This window comes from Geotrypetes seraphini, chromosome 2 (assembly GCF_902459505.1).
Source record: "Geotrypetes seraphini chromosome 2, aGeoSer1.1, whole genome shotgun sequence".
In the NCBI taxonomy this organism is placed as follows: Eukaryota; Metazoa; Chordata; class Amphibia; order Gymnophiona; family Dermophiidae; genus Geotrypetes; species Geotrypetes seraphini.
This window is the reverse complement of record NC_047085.1, coordinates 5,495,121-5,513,721: the sequence shown is the minus strand read 5'-3', so window position 1 is coordinate 5,513,721 and position 18,601 is coordinate 5,495,121. Positions and strand designations below refer to the sequence as shown.

Genomic DNA, 18,601 nt, shown 5'->3' with positions numbered 1-18,601 from the left:
GATGTGGTGTATTTAAATATTAGCAAAGCCTTTGGCAGTATTCCACACAGACGTCTAATAAATAAACTGAGTGCCCTCGGGATGGGTTGCAAAGTGACAGGCTGGGTCAAGAACTGGTTGAGTGGAAAGCAACAAAACGTAGTGATCAATGGAGAGCACTCTGAGCAAAGGGATGTTACCAGTGGTGTGCCTCAAGGTTCTGTTCTTGGGCTTGTTCTTTTTAAAATTTTTATAAACGATATTACTGAAGGGTTGTCGAGTAAGATTTGCGAAAGGTGTGGACAAGTTCCTAGAGAAAAAGTCCATAGTCTGTTATTGAGAAAGACATTGCTTGCCCTGGATCGGTAGCATGGAATATTGCTACTCCTTGGGTTTTGGTCAGGTACTAGTGACCTGGATTGGCCACCGTGAAAACAGGCTACTGGGCTTGATGGACCATTGGTCTGACCCAGTAAGGCTATTCTTATGTTCTTAAAGCAAAATCTGCAATAGAGAAGACACACCGGATGGTGTGAATAACATGAAGGAAGACCTGACGAAGCTTGAAGAATGGTCTGAAATTTGGCAGCTAAAATTTAATGTTTGCTGCAGATGTTATCAATCTTTGGAAAAGTTGGAGAGAGCCTCACTGTTAAGGTTGATGGAGTTATTGTGGCTGTTCCTGTGGGCGGCAGAAAAGAGATGTTTTGTCATTGTAAACATCTATCTGGATCGGCTGGGAACTTTCTGTAGGAGTTCAGTAGTGGGCTTTTTTTGCCTCTAGAATGGCAGATTTGTAAGTAAGATTTTTCCAGTGTGCCTTGAACTCCTTGTTTGGGTGTTTAACCCATTTACTCTTTGCTTTCTTTAGATTTCTCTTTAGGGATCGAAGTTCGTTGGTAAACCAGGGGGCTGCGAGTTTGCTGGTGACTAGTCGTTTCGTTTTGGTCTGGGCCAGGCTGTCATAAAGGGACCAAATCTCTGTGCTCCAAGTAGAGGACAATGGATTTGAGATTTTGGTTGCAGGATTTGCTGAAGTCCGGATGCCGGCGGACATGTCTAGAAGGTTGACTGAGTCCGGTATCCGAGTTTGCCTGACCAAGGTGTAGGGCCTCTTGGTGTGGTGGGGATGGCCATGGGTGGAAGCTAGAATTCAATAAGGTGGTGGTTCGACCATGGGACTGGTGTGGTGGTGCAGGTAATCCCTTGAGGCTCTGTGGTTAGGTCCCTGTGTATGACAACTAGGTCGAGGGTGTTGCCTGCAGAGTGCGTAGAAGCAGAGTCAGCTTGGTGGAATCCTAAGTCAGTTAAAGATAAGAAGTCAGTGCTTGTTCCAGAGCGTTGGGATAGTCTGGAAAATTAAAGTCTCAAGCTATATGCTGGAAACAAAGACAGGAAACGGACAGGGTTGACCGTCAGTCTAGAAAAGATATGCAGGCAGATCGATAGGCTTAAGAGCGATAAATCCCTGGGACTGGATGGCATCCATCCGAGGGTCATCAAGGAACTGAAAGGGACTATAACTGAACTGCTTCAGCTAATAGCCAATCTGTCGATAAAATCGGGAAAGCTTCCGGAAGACTGGAATGTGGCGAATGTTACGCCGATCTTCAGAAAAGGTTCAGGGGAGATCCAGGAAACTACAGACCGGTGAGTCTGACCTTGGTACCGGGAAAGATGGTAGAGGCGCTGATAAAGGACTGCATCATTGATCACCTTGACGGACACGGTCTGATGAGGATCAGCAAAAGCAGATCTTGTTTGACTTGCTTCACTTCTTTGAGGGAGTAAACAGGCAGATAGATAGACAAGGGCGACAAGCCTATAAAATGAACGGACTATTGTGGATGCAGGTTACACCTCCTCAATGACAATGGATGGGATAATAATAATAATAACTTTATTTTTCTATACCACCATAATCTTGCGACTTCTAGGCGGTTCACAGTGAAGAATAGCTGTAGAATCAGCGACTTACAACATACATATGGAGAAGAGGTCACAGACATGCCCTTATGATTACACAAATCTGGCTCCAGGACAATGACGGGGTAGCTCTAGGTGACCTATGCACCCCTGGCTACAAAGAAGGATGGCGGCGTGGCAGCAATCATCAAGACAGACACCAAGCCCAAACTAGCAGATACCATCACCTTCCCCACACTAGAAAGACTTGTCTTCACTATGGGCCCCATAAGTGAAGTCACCTTCATCTTACTATTCAGGGTACCCCAGTCCCAGCCAGATGCCCTAGAAGTCCTCCTTGACTTCATCACCAAGCTATTCATCTCTTACAAGCGCATAAACATCTTAGGATCATTAGAACATAAGAATTGCCGCTGCTGGGTCAGACCAGTGGTCCATTGAGCCCAGCAGTCCGCTCACATGGCAGCCCTCAGGTCAAAGTCCAGGGCTCTAAATGGTCCAGCCTCACCTGCATACGTTCCAGTTTAGCAGGAATTTGTCCAACTTTGTCTTGAAACCCTGGAGGGTGTTTTCCCCTATAACAGACTCCAGAAGAGTGTTCCACTTTTCCACCACTCTCTGGGTGAAGAAGAACTTCCTTACGTTTGTACGGAATCTATCCCCTTTCAACTTTAAACTTCTATCCCCTTTCCAAGTTAAAGAAGAAATTCTTTAAATGGAAAAATGTTTCCCCCGTCCTTTTTTATTTTAACCTTGTTCATTATAGTAAAACGGCTTCCTGAAACTTTCTGTTTTGTCTGTGTCCTTTTACTAGATTGAGACCCAGGTTCAAGTTCCCTGGCAGCTCCAACGCAGTTTACCTCACAGACCATCCCTGAATACCATGGTTGTGCGGTTGCCAACAGTCACTTTGACTTGAGGGCACATCGGAAAACCTCAGTGAACGGGGCTTCTGGGCATGATGAGGAACGATAGGAGCAGCACTAGAAAGGGCCTGTTTGCAGATGATAGGAATACTTCCAGCAAGAACTTGATAAGTGATCTACGGTTCTAGTGAAATGCAAAGTCATGCAATTGGAATGTAGAGTGTCTGGCCACCAGAGCACTCTCTGCCCAGCTTCTCTCCCATGTCCTTGCCTTGAACCTGTACTGGATAAGTGCAATTCGGAAATTCTGATTAGATTAGAAGTACCATTTGGAGATGAAAAAATAGAAGTCACCAGCTAGGAAAGGTAATCATGGAATCTAGTGTACAAGACTTAGAATTTAGAGAAGAAATATTACCTCTGTTCAGGTCTCTGATGAGAACTCCCCCACCCTGAGTCCTGTATTCAGAGAGAGTTTCTTGAGCTTCCTGAGAATGGAGTTAAAGGGAAAAGAACTGGCCGAAATTGCTAACAGCGAAGATGGAAAAGTTTTATAAAGAAAACCATGTTTATACTGAAGGGACAGCTAGTGTGGCTAAAAAAGGTATCCCAGCCAATGCAGCTGATAAAAGCCTTCATGGCCAAATGACTTTTGACCATCATGAAGCCAGGGCGGGCAGCCTGCAGCCCATGGGTCAAAGGCAAGCCCAGAGGAAGTGTATACAGAAAATGTCAATAACTAGAGTATTGACAATTTTAAATGCTGTATTTTCACGATAGCTACATTTTTAAAATAATACATACCCTCACCCTTCAGATATTGGAAAAGTGACAGCATAAAATATAACAAAAACACTCTTCCCACAAAATAACTCAATTTGAACTAGCATACATTTAATAAAATTATATTCATGTCCACCACCCATAAGAACCACTCGAGGCTCAAAAAAACCATCCTCTACCCTAAAAAGAAATACTGTGAGCTAGGCCAAATGGCAACCTCCTGGTTCTACACCCAGCCTTCTTAGCGCAGTGCTGAAGGAATGCCCCAAAGAGTGACCCTCCTTCTCCTTAGGTGCTTTCTTTCTGGCAGCTGCCTTAATAGACCTGTTGAGGGAGGATTAAGGCTAAAGAATGACACGGGGACACATTTTTTTTTTTTTTACCTGTTCAGCAGGATCTGTCTCCATCCCTAGTCTATCCCTGACGCTTCCCCATCCCTGCAAGCTCTATCCTCATCTGCGCAAGCCTCAAATACTTATGATTTTAAAGTGTTAGAGGCTTGTGCAGATGAGAACAGCTTGCAGGGATGGAGATAAATCCCGCGGGGACAAAGACAAATTTATCCCTTTGTCATTCTCTAATGAGGCCTCCTGGCAGCACATGAACACAGAAATTTGCTGCTTCCTTCTCAGAGGTTGGGGGAGAGGAAAGGAAAACTCCCCTGGAGATTTTGACATTTCTCCCATGCAGCAGCATCCATAAATCCAGCCAGTAGGTTTGGCTGTTGAGCAAGGGCTGAGACTTCTCTCCGTTGCTATTGGCCACTATTGGAAACAGGATACTGGGCTTCATAGACCTTCAGTCTGTGCCAGAATGGCAATTCTTGTGTTCTTAGATGTTAGCATAGCTGGGTTAAAAAAAAAAAAGGTTTGGATACATTTCTGGAGGAAAAGTCCATAGTCTGCTATTGAGGCAGACATAAGGGAAGCCACAGCTTGCCCTGGATCGGTGGCATGGAATGTTGATACTATTTGGGTTTTTGCCAGGTACTGGTGACCTGGATTGGCCTCCGTGAAGATGGAATACTGGGCTAGATGGACCATTGGTCTGACCCAGTAAGGCTGTTCTTGTGTTCATCGAGAACTGGTATGAATGTCACCTCCGCATCATCATCAGGCCCATGAATTGAACCCAAGTAGTGGAATTGGAGGAGACTAATAAGCCATGGAATTGGAGGAGAAGTACACAGATGGATCGGCAACTGGCTTGAAAACAGAAGGCAACGGGTTAGCATAAATGGGAAATTCTCGGACTGGGAGAAAGTGACTAGCGGCGTGCCCCAAGGCTCGGTTCTTGGGCCTATCTTGTTCAATATTTTTATAAACGACCTGGAAGAGGGTACAACATGCAATATAATAAAGTTTGCAGATGATACAAAACTATGTCAGGCGGTTGGCTCTCAAAGGGACTGCGAGGACCTCCAGAAAGATCTGAACAAGCTGGAAACGTGGGCGATAAAGTGGCAGATGAACTTTAATGTAAACAAATGCAAGGTGATGCATCTAGGAAACAAAAACAAGGAATATGAGTACAAGATGTTGGGGGTGAAATTAGTAAAAAGCGAGCAGGAAAGGGATTTGGGGGTACTGATTGACAGTACCCTAAAACCATCAGCACAATGTGCGGCGGTGGCGAAGAAAGCGAACAGGATGTTGGGCATAATTAAGAAGGGGATTACGAGTAGAACGGAAGAGGTTATAATGCCACTTTATAGAACAATGATCCGACCGCACTTAGAATACTGTGTCCAACACTGGTCTCCATTCCTTAAAAAAGATATTACTATGCTGGAAAAAGTGCAGAGGCGAGCCATGAAACTTATCAAAGGAATGGAAAATTTGACTTACAAAGATCGACTCAGGAAGCTGGGGCTGTTTACCCTCGAGAAGAGAAGACTAAGAGGAGATTTGATAGAGACTTTTAAAATATTAAAAGGAGTTGATAAAATAGACCAAAAAGAACCATTACTGAAATATTCTGATGTGACGAGGACATAGACTGAAGCTGAGTGGCAGCAGTTTTAGGACAAATATCAGGAAGTTCTGTTTCACACAGCGCGTGGTGGGTGCTTGGAATGCGCTCCCGGAGGAGGTTGTGGAGGAGACTACTGTACTGGGATTCAAGCGCAAGTTGGATACACACCTTCTTGCATATCATATTGAGGAATACGGTAAATCCGGGTCTCCAAAAAGGAGTACCTAAATGGGCCGCCGCGTGTGCGGATCGCTGGACTAGATGGACCTCGGTCTGATTCGGTGAGGGCGTTTCTTATGTTCTTATGTTCTTTGCACAACACATGAGTTAGAAGATGGCAGATTTGATTTAGAGACTGTAGAGAACCAAGAAAGCATATTGAAGTGAACTGCAAGGAAGTATAATCAGCATGTCTTGCCTTATGCAGCAAATTTGAGCAGTCTCTGCACTCCTGTGCATTCTCTTCCCTGCAGTCATAATTTGCCTATTCACACCCTGCCTAATACTAGTATATTTTAGGAGACTTAATTGCTCTGGCAGAAATTTCTGGTAGGATAATTACTCCTCTTTATTGGTTACAGGGAGGGATTAATCTAAAGAAAGAATCTGATTCTTCAGGAACAATATTCCTGTACAGTTTCCCCAGACACAGACTTGGGAAATCCCTTCAGCATATCTGGACCTTAGTCCTTGTTTTCACATCCTTTCCATAGGCCCTTTGGGATCAGGAGCATCTTGAAAAGGTAAACTCTCCAGGCTTCTATGCGCTAATGCTGTCTGATATTGAGCAGTGAAAAAGGGAAGGAAATGAGCTGTAGTAGGCGTTATGCTCAGGGTCAGTGGTAGTTTCCAGCTGCAATGGTTCTGGGGACGACGAGACAGAAAATCACCACTGGCTGGCTATGTAATGTAGACATACTTTTTTCTCTGGCCTCAAGTATTTATTTCTTTCTAAAATTTCTAGACCGCCTATAACTAAGAGGTTAACAATGAAACATTCATACTAGTTCAAGGACAGTACCATTGCAAAATACTTTCAATTACAGTGCATGAGGAATCTTTGCTGCCTGTTTAATTTTAGTGAGTGGAGCTATCCAGGGGGTTTCTTCCCCATCTCTGGGCTCTGATCATTGGTCTCTGTTGTTGCTTTCTAGGATATAACATGTCTTTATTAATTCTTGGACATTCTAGTAAGGGCTGGTTCCTTGAAGTGAGATCACAATAGGTAAAAACTGAAAAAGTCCCTAACATGGATCCCGGAAAGGAAGGGGGGAACTTCCCTTTTCTGCTCTTTGTATGTAGGGCACAGGTAAATCAAGGAAGAGACCTCCTTCAGAAGCAGTGGGGTGAGGGCTGGAGAGTGTGGCGCAATGGTTAGAGCTCCAGCCTCAGCACCCTGAGGTTGTGGGTTCAAACCCTGTTCTGCTCCCTGTGACCCTGGGTAAGTCACTTAATCCCCCCATTGTCCCAGGTACATTAGATAGATTGTGAGTCCACCAGGACAGACAGGGAAAATGCTTGAAGTACCTGTATGTAAAAAGACGGTATACAAGTCCCAATCCCTTTCCCTGATGTCATAATGCCTCATTCCACCAATAAGAGCCAACCTCATCAGTGATGTCACAATGGCTTCATTGTTCTATACTTGGCTCACTTCAGATATTGTATTGGAGGAGAGTGTGGTGTAGTGGTTAGAGCTCCAGCCTCAGCACCCTCAGGTTGTGGGTTCAAATCCCATGGGCAAGTCACTTAATCCTCCACTACCCCAGGTACATTAGATAGATTGTGAGCCCACCGGGACAGACAGGGGAAACGCTTGAAGTACCTGTGTATAAACCGCTTTGAGTGTGGTGGTAAAACTACAAAAAGGCAGTATACAAGTCCCAATGCCCCCCCCCCCCAATGTCCATTTGTCCAGATTATATTGTAAGCTCTTCTGAGAAGGGACTGTCTATTGCATGTTAAATGTACACCACTGTGTATGCCTTTCAGCACTATAGAAATGATAAATAGTAGCAGTAGTAATGACAACTGCTCATTCTGTGCCCAGTGGTCCAGAGGGGCAACAGGCAGACTGCCCCAGGAGCCCCTGTTCCTCCTCACTCTCTATACTGTTTAAAAATCCTTCCCAATTTGAACTTGACTGTAACATAAAATGCGTTTTGCTCTTTAAGGGTAGAGAGCAGAGCAGGTTGTGGGCGTCAGAGCATGTACTTCCTGTTTATACTGTAGTGCAGCTAGCTTGAGATTGCACAAGTTTGACACCTCCCCCTGTTCACTGTATCTCTCGCTCACTTTGCTCTTTGTCTGAAAAATTCTGGCTCCTGTGATACTTCTGGGTCAAAAGGGTCAGTGATGCACTCCTGGTTCAGTTCCAGACATCAAAAACCTGGCAGCGAGTCCGGGCTCAGATGATATTAGATACTGGCCCTATAAATATTACTTATGAATGTGGGCTAGAGGAGTGGAAGGTGGGGCTGTGTTTAGCCTTTAAACAGACTGTAGTCCTTTCAATGCTCTTAATATGTGTGGGAGTGTTTTTCTGTGCTTGGTGTAATGGGTGCATGCTGTTCTTTCTTTTTATTCCTGTTGCCCTTTTAGAGCTGTGACCTGAATCTTAAATGAACCAAAGAGACTGAGTGAAGTTGGTGTTCCTTTACCTAGCTGAGAGGGCCTAACATCTGAGTTACTCTGGCTGGATTACTCCAGGTGCAAGCTAGTTATGTGAATGTATTGTGGGTGTGAGGTCCTCTTGGATCGTGTTTGGAAACTAGTAATCTCTGGTTTTGTTTTTTTTACTTTTGATAGGACACAGCTGGGAGAGCTGGAGATGAAGCTGTTGGAGAACTCAAGTTTCGAGGCTGTGAACTCTCAGCTGTGTGTGGAAACTGGAGATGCTCACATCATTGGCAGGTATATGATGGGATGGGAGGGATGGGCTTGGGTGCTCATTGCTCAGGTTCAGATGTCATTGGGAACAGAATAAAGATTCAGCAGCAGATAAGATGAGAAGCCAGGAGCAGTGGCACCTTGCAGGGTTGGGGGGCACTGAATTGCTTAGTTATGCCTCTGTTGCCCAGTTGTTTATTCTCTGGTCTGCCTGAGCAGGGTCAGTCTGGCTGCTGGGGGAAGCTGGGAAATGGACCGATGAGCTGGGCTTGGCTGAGCCGCTGTTGAGAGACAACGGCATCCAGTGACAGCTCATAGACCAGTGGAGTTCTGGGATGCGAGGACAGCGGAGCTGTGATATTAGAGAAAGGGGGTGTTATCTTCCTGAGCACATTGACTGCTCATGGAAGAAATGATCTTCACATGACTCAGGTTTCCTATGTCTGGCACATTCTTCTGCCGCTTGTTGGCTTCCTATGAGGGGGGGGGCAAGCTCCTGAAATGTATCTTGGCAGTGCGGGTTGTTTTCATGCTGAAAGCTTACTCAGACATTGGCACAGGGTTAGCGTGACGCAGAGAAGCGTTTCCTGCACAAAAGAATGCTACGAGAATCAGTGCAAAGGACACCGGTGCACAACACATTGATACAAATCCATTCAGTGCTGGTGCAGAGAAGACTTGAAGGCTGAGCAGAAGATAGGAACTTTCACACCACCTCACAGGAGGCGTTGAAGGATGGATTACAAAGAGAAGAGGCCAGACAAACTTGTCCAGGAACTGCATTGATGGTACTATCTTTATTTTGACTTTCAAAAATAAACCCTAACCCCTGTTGCGCCCCCCCCCCCCATTTGCCATCCCCTCAACAAAGAAATCACTAGTAGTCTAGTGGATCCCTATGTGGGATGCCTAATCTCTCCCTATCTTGACTGTCCTCTAAAAATATTCCTGGTAGTCAAGTGAATGCCTTCTTCCCCCCCCCCCAAATGTAACTTAAAAGAGGTTTCGTCCCTGCCTCCCAACATCCCTGTCTCTGTGCCAACATGTTCCAAAATGGCTGCACTCAACCTCATGTGGTGCAACTGGAGTCAGTCTGCTAAATTAGGGAAAAAAGCAGTATGTCTCAGAATGCACAGCAAGGGATAGGATGCCTCTGGATGGAAGATGATCCTGCTCTTCTTTAAGGTACAGGAGGTGGGGGGGGTGAATCTAGGGGGCCCTGAGGGTGGAGGGATCCATTAGACAACCAGGTGTGACTTTTGGATGTCAGGGGTGATCAGGAGGTGGGGGTGGAGGTCCACCAGACTAGCAGGAATATTTTGAGTAGTGTTGAGGAAAGGGTATGTCAGTGCATGAGCCATTCACTGCTCCCGCAGTAACAGGAAAGGAGACATTTTAGCAGTGGGCAACAGATTTCTGACGGCGCACTGACTGACACCATTTTTTGCTCCCACTCTTTCCAGTATCGCAGAAAGCAAGTTCATACCCCCACCCCAGTAATACTACAGAAACAGAAATGCACATTTCCCAAAGTCGACATGGTCCAATTGATAAATAAAATGATTTTCCTACCTTTATAGTCTTGAACATTTTATTTTTCCATTTGTGGTTCTCCTGCTCTGTCTCCCAAAGTCTGTCTTATCCCAGGACAAGCAAGCAGATATTCTTGACTGATGGGTGATGGCACAGACGGAGCCCCGGTATGGACAATTTTAGAGTGATTGTACTCTAAGAACTTAGAAAGTTCTAGCTAGGCCGCACCGCGCGTGCGCGAGTGCCTTCCCGCCCGACGAAGGCGCGCGGTCCCCAGTTTCTTAGTTTCCGCGGAGCTAAGACGCGTGTTTCCAACGGCTGTTGGACTCTCTTTTTTCGCCTTCCCGCTCGCGTATTTTTTCTCGTGAATTTCTTCACGTTTTATTATTTTCTTATTTTCTAAAAAAAAAAGTCTATTTTTTTCGACTTTTTTTCGGTTGGCCCCAGTGGGGCCTGTTGGCTCCATCGAAGCCTCGGGCTTCGATTTTGCTACGGCCGTTTTTCCCTTCATGCCCCCTTCACCGGGTTTTAAAAAGTGTCAGCGGTGTGCACGCCCTATCTCTTTATCCAACCCGCACAAGTGGTGCCTTCAGTGTTTGGGTCCGGACCATAGGGCAGAAACATGCACCCGCTGTAGTTCTCTTCAAAAGAGAACTTTGAAGAACCGACAAATTCAGAAGCGGATTCTTTTCGGTGCCGCTATGGAAGTCCCACCGGCATCGACTCCGGCAAATTCCTCTAAATTGACACCGGTGGTTTCGACACCGCAAGATTTATCGTCGGTGTCGCACCCTGTAGGTAAGCCGGCTAAGAAGCCATCCCCTACTGTTCTTGGCCCGCCAGTCGAACAAGCAGTGAGCCAAGTCCTGCAGACTGTGCGCCGGCCCCGCAAACGCTCCGCTCCCATAGAAGTCACTGCCTCTTCATCGGCATCGACTTCGCCTGAGCGTCGAGCTGCACCGCAGGTACCGAGCAAGAAAAAAGCGGTACCGGTGCCATCGGGACCGTCTCTGGATGAGCGTATAGCATCCAACCTTCAGGTCCAGCTTAAGGAGCAATTACAACACCTGCTCCCGGCTCTGCTAACTCTGAACCTTCCGGTGTCGGTTCCCACTGAGCCTGCGGTACCGATCGTCGACCAGCCTATGTTGTTGGCATCTACGTTATCGGCACCGCTTAAATCTGCATCTTCCATCTCTATGCCTATTTTATCGGCCGAGCCAAAGTCTCTTCGACGTACGGCTCACTCGGCCTCTGATCCGGTACCGCTCTCTGACACCTGTCCCGCTTTACAGTCACCGGGTACGGTGTCAATGCGTTCAGGCAAATCGGTACGCAAAACCAGGCATACCGAATCCTCTACTCCTCTGTCTCAGGGCCGTCTTCCATCGGTACGTGACCCTGATCTATGGGACGACTCCGATGATCCCCTCGGTACCGAGGAGGATTTTTCATCGGATGAGGCTGACCCATCGGTGCAGGATCCTGCTAGTAAGCCAGAGCACTCTTCCTTCACTAAATTTCTGAGGGAAATGTCAGACACCCTTTCTCTCCCCTTGGAGTCTGATTCTAAAAAGTCAAAAGCAATCCTGGAAGTTTTGGACTTTGACCAACCTCCCAAAGAGTTTTTAAAGTTACCCCTTCATGATATATTAAGGGAAACTTTTTACAAAAATCTGGAAACTCCTCTCACTATTCCAGGAGTTCCAAGGAAATTGGAATCACTTTATAAAGTTATTCCTATTCCAGGGTTTGACAAACCTCAACTTCCACATGAGTCTTTGCTGGTGGAGTCAACCCTGAAAAAATCTGCAGGCTCTAGTGTGTATGTCTCTGTCCCTCCTGGCAGAGAGGGCAAGGCCATGGACAAATTTGGTAAACGACTTTACCAAAATGCTATGTTGGCCAACCGTTCAGGTAACTATGCGTTTCACTTCTCCTTTTACCTGAAACATCTTATCCAGCAGATGGCCACTTTTCAGAAATATATTCCTGACCGCAAGCTCTCTGCTTTTCAACAATGCACTGCCAGTCTCTTGCAGCTCAGGAAGTTTATGGTCCGTTCCATCTATGACACTTTTGAACTGACATCCCGAGCTACTGCTATGTCTGTAGCTATGAGACAATTAGCATGGCTTCGCGTCTCAGAACTTGATGTTAACCACCAGGACCGCCTTGCCAATGCTCCCTGCCTGGGTGATGAGCTGTTTGGAGAATCTCTGGATACCACCACTCAGAAGCTTTCGGCCCATGAGACGAGGTGGGATACTTTATTGAAAAACAAAAAGAAACCCCTTCCTCCTCGTCCTTTTAGGCAGCAGACGTCGTACCAGCGGCGTTTCTCTGCTCGGCCAATTCAGCCTCATCCTCCTCAGCCTAGGAGACAACGGCAGCAACAACAACAGGCTCGCCAACAACAGCCGCCTGCCATAAAACCTGTTGCTCAGCCTAAACCGACTCAGCCCTTTTGACTCGCTTCTCCAGGGCATTGCCAGTCTTCCTCCCTCCTGTCCTCTTCCACAGCCTATAGGAGGTCGACTAAACATTTTTCTGACTCGATGGGAAGTAATCACCACCGACCAGTGGGTGCTCTCTATCATAGCCCACGGCTACTCCCTCAATTTTCAGACTCCTCCGCCTTTAGGCCTGCCAAAAGAGTCTGCTTCCAACAAGTCTCAGTCCCTCCTTCTCGCTCAGGAGGTGCAATCCCTCCTTCTTCTCAATGCCATCAAAGAAGTTCCTCAAGATCAGCGAGGTCAGGGATTCTACTTCAGGTACTTTCTAGTTCCCAAAAAGACCGGAGACATCAGGCCTATATTAGATCTCAGAGATCTCAACAAATGTTTGGTCAAGGAGAAGTTCAAAATGCTCTCTCTTGCCACCCTCTACCCTCTTCTCACTCAGGGCGACTGGCTATGCTCCCTCGATCTAAAAGAGGCTTACACACATATTCCTATCCATCTGACGTCCAGACAATATCTACGCTTTCTCATCAATCAAAATCATTATCAGTACAAGGTGCTACCCTTCGGTCTGGCCTCCTCTCCCAGGGTATTCACCAAGTGTCTGATTGTGGTAGCGGCCTATCTCCGCTTTCACAATTTTCAAGTCTTCCCTTACTTGGACGACTGGCTGATCAAGGCTCATTCTCCTCAGGCGGTTCTGCTTGCCACCAACCAGACCATTCACATCCTTCAACTGTTGGGTTTCGAAATCAATCTACCCAAGTCGCACCTCATTCCAACCCAGCGACTTCAATTCATTGGAGCCATTCTGGATGAGGGCGTTTCTTCCACCCGACCGCCTTCAGACCATCCTTCATCACTGTTGGCAGGTGTTTCAACAGATGACCATCTCTGCCAATCACATGATGGTGCTCTTGGGGCACATGGCTTCCACAGTACATGTCACCCCCTTCGCACGTCTCCACCTGCGTACTCCTCAATGGACTCTAGCGACCTAGTGGTCACAAGCGACGGATCCTTGCTCACAACACATATCTGTGACCTCGTCTCTTTGACATTCGCTTCTTTGGTGGTTGACATCTTCAAATCTATCCAGAGGTCTACTGTTCCATCTACCTCCTCCTCATTTTGTGATCACCACAGATGCATCCCCTTATGCCTGGTGAGCTCACTTGAACGAATTCCAAACTCAGGGGTTTTGGACTGCCCAGGAAAAGAAACACCACATCAATTTCCTGGAACTACGAGCGATGTTTTATGCCCTCAAGGCATTTCAACATCTACTCTTTCCTCAAGTACTACTCATTTGCACAGACAATCAAGTTGCAATGTACTACATCAACAAACAGGGAGGGACGGGCTCTCGCCTGTTGTGTCAGGAAGCCCAACGGATTTGGTCTTGGGCGACAGCTCGTCATTTATTCCTGAAGGCTGTCTACATTCAAGGGGAACAGAATTCCTTAGCAGACAATCTCAGCAGAATTCTCCAATCTCACGAATGGACTCTCGACCCCTTGACTCTCCAGTCCATTTTCGCTCAATGGGGCACTCCTCAAGTGGACCTTTTTGCAGCTCCTCACAATTATCAGCTGCCCCTGTTTTGCTCCAGACTCTACTCTCCTCACCGTCTGGCACCCGATGCATTTCTCCTGGATTGGACCAATCTCTTCCTATATGCGTTTCCTCCTCTACCGCTCATACTGCGGACATTGTTCAAGCTCAGGAGGGAACAAGCCACCATGATTCTCATCGCTTCACGGTGGCCCAGGCAACATTGGTTCTCCCTTCTACTTCAACTCAGTTCCAGGGAACCCATACTTCTTCCACTGTTTCCTTCTCAGCTTACTCAGCATCAGCAGACTCTACTGCATCCCAATTTACAGTCTCTGCACCTGACAGCTTGGCATCTCTTGGGCTGACTTCGGCTCACTTACTCCTTTCTCAGCCTGTCCGTTCTATCATTGATGCTTCCAGGAAACCGGCCACGCTTCAGTGTTATCAACAGAAGTGGTCTCGGTTTTCTTCCTGGTGCCTTTTACATCACCATAATCCCATGTCTCTAGCAGTGGGACTGGTGTTGGACTATCTTCTTTCCTTGTCTGACTCTGGTCTCAAATCTACTTCCATCAGAGTTCATCTTAGTGCCATTGCTGCCTTTCATGAGCCAATTCATGGAAAACCCCTCTCGGCTCATCCTTTGGTTTCTAGGTTCATGAGGGGCCTTTTCAATGTGAAACCACCTCTCAAGCCCCCTCCTGTAGTCTGGGATCTCAATGTGGTTCTTTCTGCTTTAATGAAGCCTTCTTTTGAACCTTTGGCCACAGCGCATTTCAAATTTCTTACTTGGAAAGTGGTCTTCCTGATAGCTCTCACTTCTGCCAGGAGGGTCAGTGAGCTGCATGCACTAGTGGCCGATCCACCTTTCACTGTTTTTCACCATGATAAGGTGGTCCTCCGTACACATCCAAAGTTTCTCCCTAAGGTTGTGTCTGACTTTCATCTTAATCAGTCCATTGTCCTACCTGTATTTTTTCCAAAGCCTCATTCTCATCCAGGTGAACAGGCTTTGCATACCTTGGACTGTAAACGTGCTTTGGCTTACTATCTTGAACGCACCAAACCTCACAGATCATCTCCTCAACTGTTTTTGTCCTTTGATCTTAACAAGTTGGGTCATCCTGTATCTAAATGCACCCTATCCAATTGGCTTGCTGCTTGCGTTTCATTCTGTTATGCTCAGTCGGGCCTGACACTGGAAGGTTCTGTCACGGGCCACAAGGTTAGAGCTATGGCAGCATCTGTAGCTTTCCTCCGTTCCACTTCCATTGAGGAAATCTGCAAGGCTGCTACTTGGTCCTCAGTTCATACTTTTACATCTCACTATTATCTGGAAGCATTCTCCAGACGGGATGGACACTTCGGCCAATCTGTTTTACAAAATTTGTTTTCCTAATGGCCAACCTTCCCTCCATCCCTCTTTTTGTTAGCTTGGAGGTCACCCATCAGTCAAGAATATGCTGCCTGCTTGTCCTGGGATAAAGCACAGTTACTTACCGTAACAGGTGTTATCCAGGGACAGCAGGCAGATATTCTTGCGTCCCTCCCACCTCCCCGGGTTGGCTTCTTAGCTGGCTTATACTAACTGGGGACCGCGCGCCTTCGTCGGGCAGGAAGGCACTCGCGCAAGCGCGGTGCAGCCTAGTTAGAACTTTCTAAGTTCTTAGAGTGCAATCACTCTAAAATTGTCCGTACCAGGGCTCCGTCGGTGCCGTCACCCATCAGTCAAGAATATCTGCCTGCTGTCCCTGGATAACACCTGTTACGGTAAGTAACTGTGCTTTTTCCCTCCTCCAGTCTGATCTATCTCTCTTTCTCTCCACCACCCCTGCCCAGGTCCAGCTCATCTCCATCTCCCTCTAGCCCTTCCCAACTCTAGTCCAGCATTCTCCATCTTCCTTCAGCTCCCCCCCCCCCCAGTGACCAGCAGTTTTATCACCCCTGAAGTACAGTGTCTATCACACACACCCTACCTTGAAACTTGTCTCTAATTCAGTGCCAGCAACAGCAGTCTTCAAAACATGCTACTCTGGCCAGCGTAAGGGCCTTCTCTCTGCTAGGTTCCACCTTCATAGAAGCAAGAAGTTACCTCATTTCCTGCAGTACCCAGCAGAGGGAAGGCTGAGAGAGAGACAGACACTGAATTCAAGAGCGGTAGGGAGAGCTAGAGAGACAACAGCTGGACCCAGCAGTGGGAGGAGAGACTGCTGGCTGGGACAAAACCTAGGCACCAGGTGGGATTTTTTTTAGGCACCTGGGGTTTGTCGAGCCTTACTCTAAGGGTACGTGGGAAGGGGAAATTATGGGAGGAAAGTTGAGAGTGCTAATTTCTGGGTTTCTGAAAATGTATTATACTACTTCTGTTATATGCAACATGTGTTGAATTAGATATGTATTTTTGTTTCTTGTTGCTGAGTTCAATTGAATAAAATATATTGAAACATAAGAGTGTTATACTCTCGTATAGTTCTTATGGTCCTATGAAAGGTAGATGGTGGTTGGGATATGTAATACTGAATCATGTTTGTTTTATTGAATTATCAAAACCCCATAGAGGTTTACAAAATGTGAGTAATCAAGCATACAGAAACACCTTTATATGTATCAGCAGCCTTCTAAATGAATGAGGGGCCTCATGGTACCACTTATTGCAGTGGCTTTTGGAGGTTGCTTGCTATTCTTGGCTAGATTAGACAGGGAGCCAGCCAGCACATGGGGCCTAGTTCCCACCCTCAGCTGGATTGGACAAGGAGTCAGCCAGCACATGAGCTTGGAGTCCAGTTAGGCCCTCGGTTGGATTACACAGGGAGTCACTGGCATACGAGTTTGGGGTTCAATTCCTACCCTCTGTGCACAGAGCTATAAAGTATGCAGTGAACAGTACATTTGTACAGGGCCAGCTGATCCAATTTCTACATGTAATTTCTCTTTTTCTCTCCTCTTTTGCCTGCCTTCTCTCGTCTAGAAGTTGTTTCTGTAGTTCCCTTTCCCCTAATCCCTGTATTTAGAGCAGGGGTCTCAAAGTCCCTCCTTGAGGGCTGCAATCCAGTCGGGAATATGCATGAGATCTATGTGCATGCACTGCTTTCAATGCATATTCATTGGGGAAATCCTGAAAACCTGACTGGATTGCGGCCCTCAAGTAGGGAATTTGAGATCCCTGATTTAGAGGGTGCATACCTGAAACAACCATAAAAAGGAAACCTGGGTGGCAGGAAGGTGAGAAATAAGTGCTAGATGTCAGAAGAAGGAGTATACAACTTCAGTAGAAAACCCCCCAGAAAAGTAGGGAAAAGCCAAAACGCCGGGTCATGATAGAGCTGTGGTACAGAACAGCCTGTAACTAGCACACAGGAACAGCAGGATAAGGGGACACCAGAAAGAGGTGCAGGGCTGCCTTTCACTGTCCCACGTGGATAGCACCCGGCTCATGGGACAGTAAGGGTGCTTGGTGGAAGGAGGGAGGAAGGTGCTCACTTTTTGTCTTTCTTCCCTGTGAATAAAGATTAGTCACTTCACTTCCTTGAGCTGTCTTCGTGTGCTAGCTCTGCACTGCTTACAACTGGGCAGCTCTTGTATTGTGTAGATGGGAAGACATGGCAGGCTGCAGGATAGACAACTATGCTTTATTTTGATATAATGCCGATCATAGTCACAGCTAAATGGTAAACAAAAGAAGGTGGAAAAGGAAAAGTCAGTAAAAGGAGAGAGAAAAAGGAAAAACAGAGGGACAGAAAAAGAGAAGAAACGGTTAAAGGGAAAGATCATCTCTCTTTCCTCAGGATCCATAGGGGTTTTGTTTTTTTTAGAAGTCGGATTTTAGATGTGTGAAAATTTCAAGAGATGTTTCCATACACAAATACATGGGAAAGATTGTTCCAAAGGGAGGGGCTTAGAATAGTGAAGAATGAATTCCTAATACGCTCGTGGTGCACAGTTCAAAATGTGCAATTTCTGGGTCACTGCTTAACCAGGTTCAATTCAAGAGAAGCGCAATGTGATTAGGAGTCCATACGGATAACCATTATAGAGCAACGGAAATCATCTAAATTTGATGTGATCGACTATTACAAGGAATAGAGAAGACGGTGAATAGACAGATAACCTATTAGTGTTAAAGGGCAGATGCGGAGGACCATGTGATAAGTGGTTTAAGTAGTGTGGAATTTTCATTGCTGGCATTGTAAGGAGTTTATTTAAAAATTTGATTCAATCGCAATTTCATATTTCAAAGCAATTTACAAGTATAAAAATCGGGGTATCAATAAAACATAATGTACGTTAGACTCAGACAATACACGACAGACATAGGGCAGGCTGGTTAAACTACAATGTATTAAAGAAAAGAAAAAAATATGTAGGATTATAACATTAATTTTCTTTTGAAAGGTTAGTAGATCTCTGATGAAAGCTGAGTACAAGGAATCCGCAAAACCGAATTTTAGGATTCAAAAGCGTCTTTGTAGAACCAACTTTTTAAAAGCCTTTTTAACTTATCTAGTGATTTTTCTTCCCTAAATATAACGGCATTGAATTCTATATTTGTGGTGCCATGACAGAGAAGATTGTGTCCATCCGAGTGTAGATAAATCTTAGAGAAGGGACTGAAAAAATATTTATCCTCAGATC

At 46.1% G+C, this 18,601-nt stretch overlaps 1 protein-coding gene across 8 annotated transcripts in view; it reads left to right on the top strand.

Annotated features, from left to right (window-relative positions):
- MAF1 (MAF1 homolog, negative regulator of RNA polymerase III) overlaps window positions 1-18,601 on the top strand; it is a 113,645-nt gene that overhangs the window by 17,302 nt on the left and 77,742 nt on the right. For 4 of the 8 annotated variants that reach the window (XM_033933247.1, XM_033933246.1, XM_033933239.1 and 1 more), the window contains exons 2-3: window positions 8,130-8,237; window positions 8,337-8,441. In XM_033933247.1, coding sequence (XP_033789138.1) covers window positions 8,359-8,441 — 83 coding nt within the window. In that variant the 5' untranslated portion in view covers window positions 8,130-8,237; window positions 8,337-8,358. Of the gene's footprint in view, window positions 1-6,109; window positions 6,272-7,848; window positions 7,877-7,976; window positions 8,000-8,129; window positions 8,238-8,336; window positions 8,442-18,601 lie in introns of those variants that run through there. The other 4 variants (XM_033933240.1, XM_033933242.1, XM_033933243.1 and 1 more) reach the window with 4 other exon arrangements.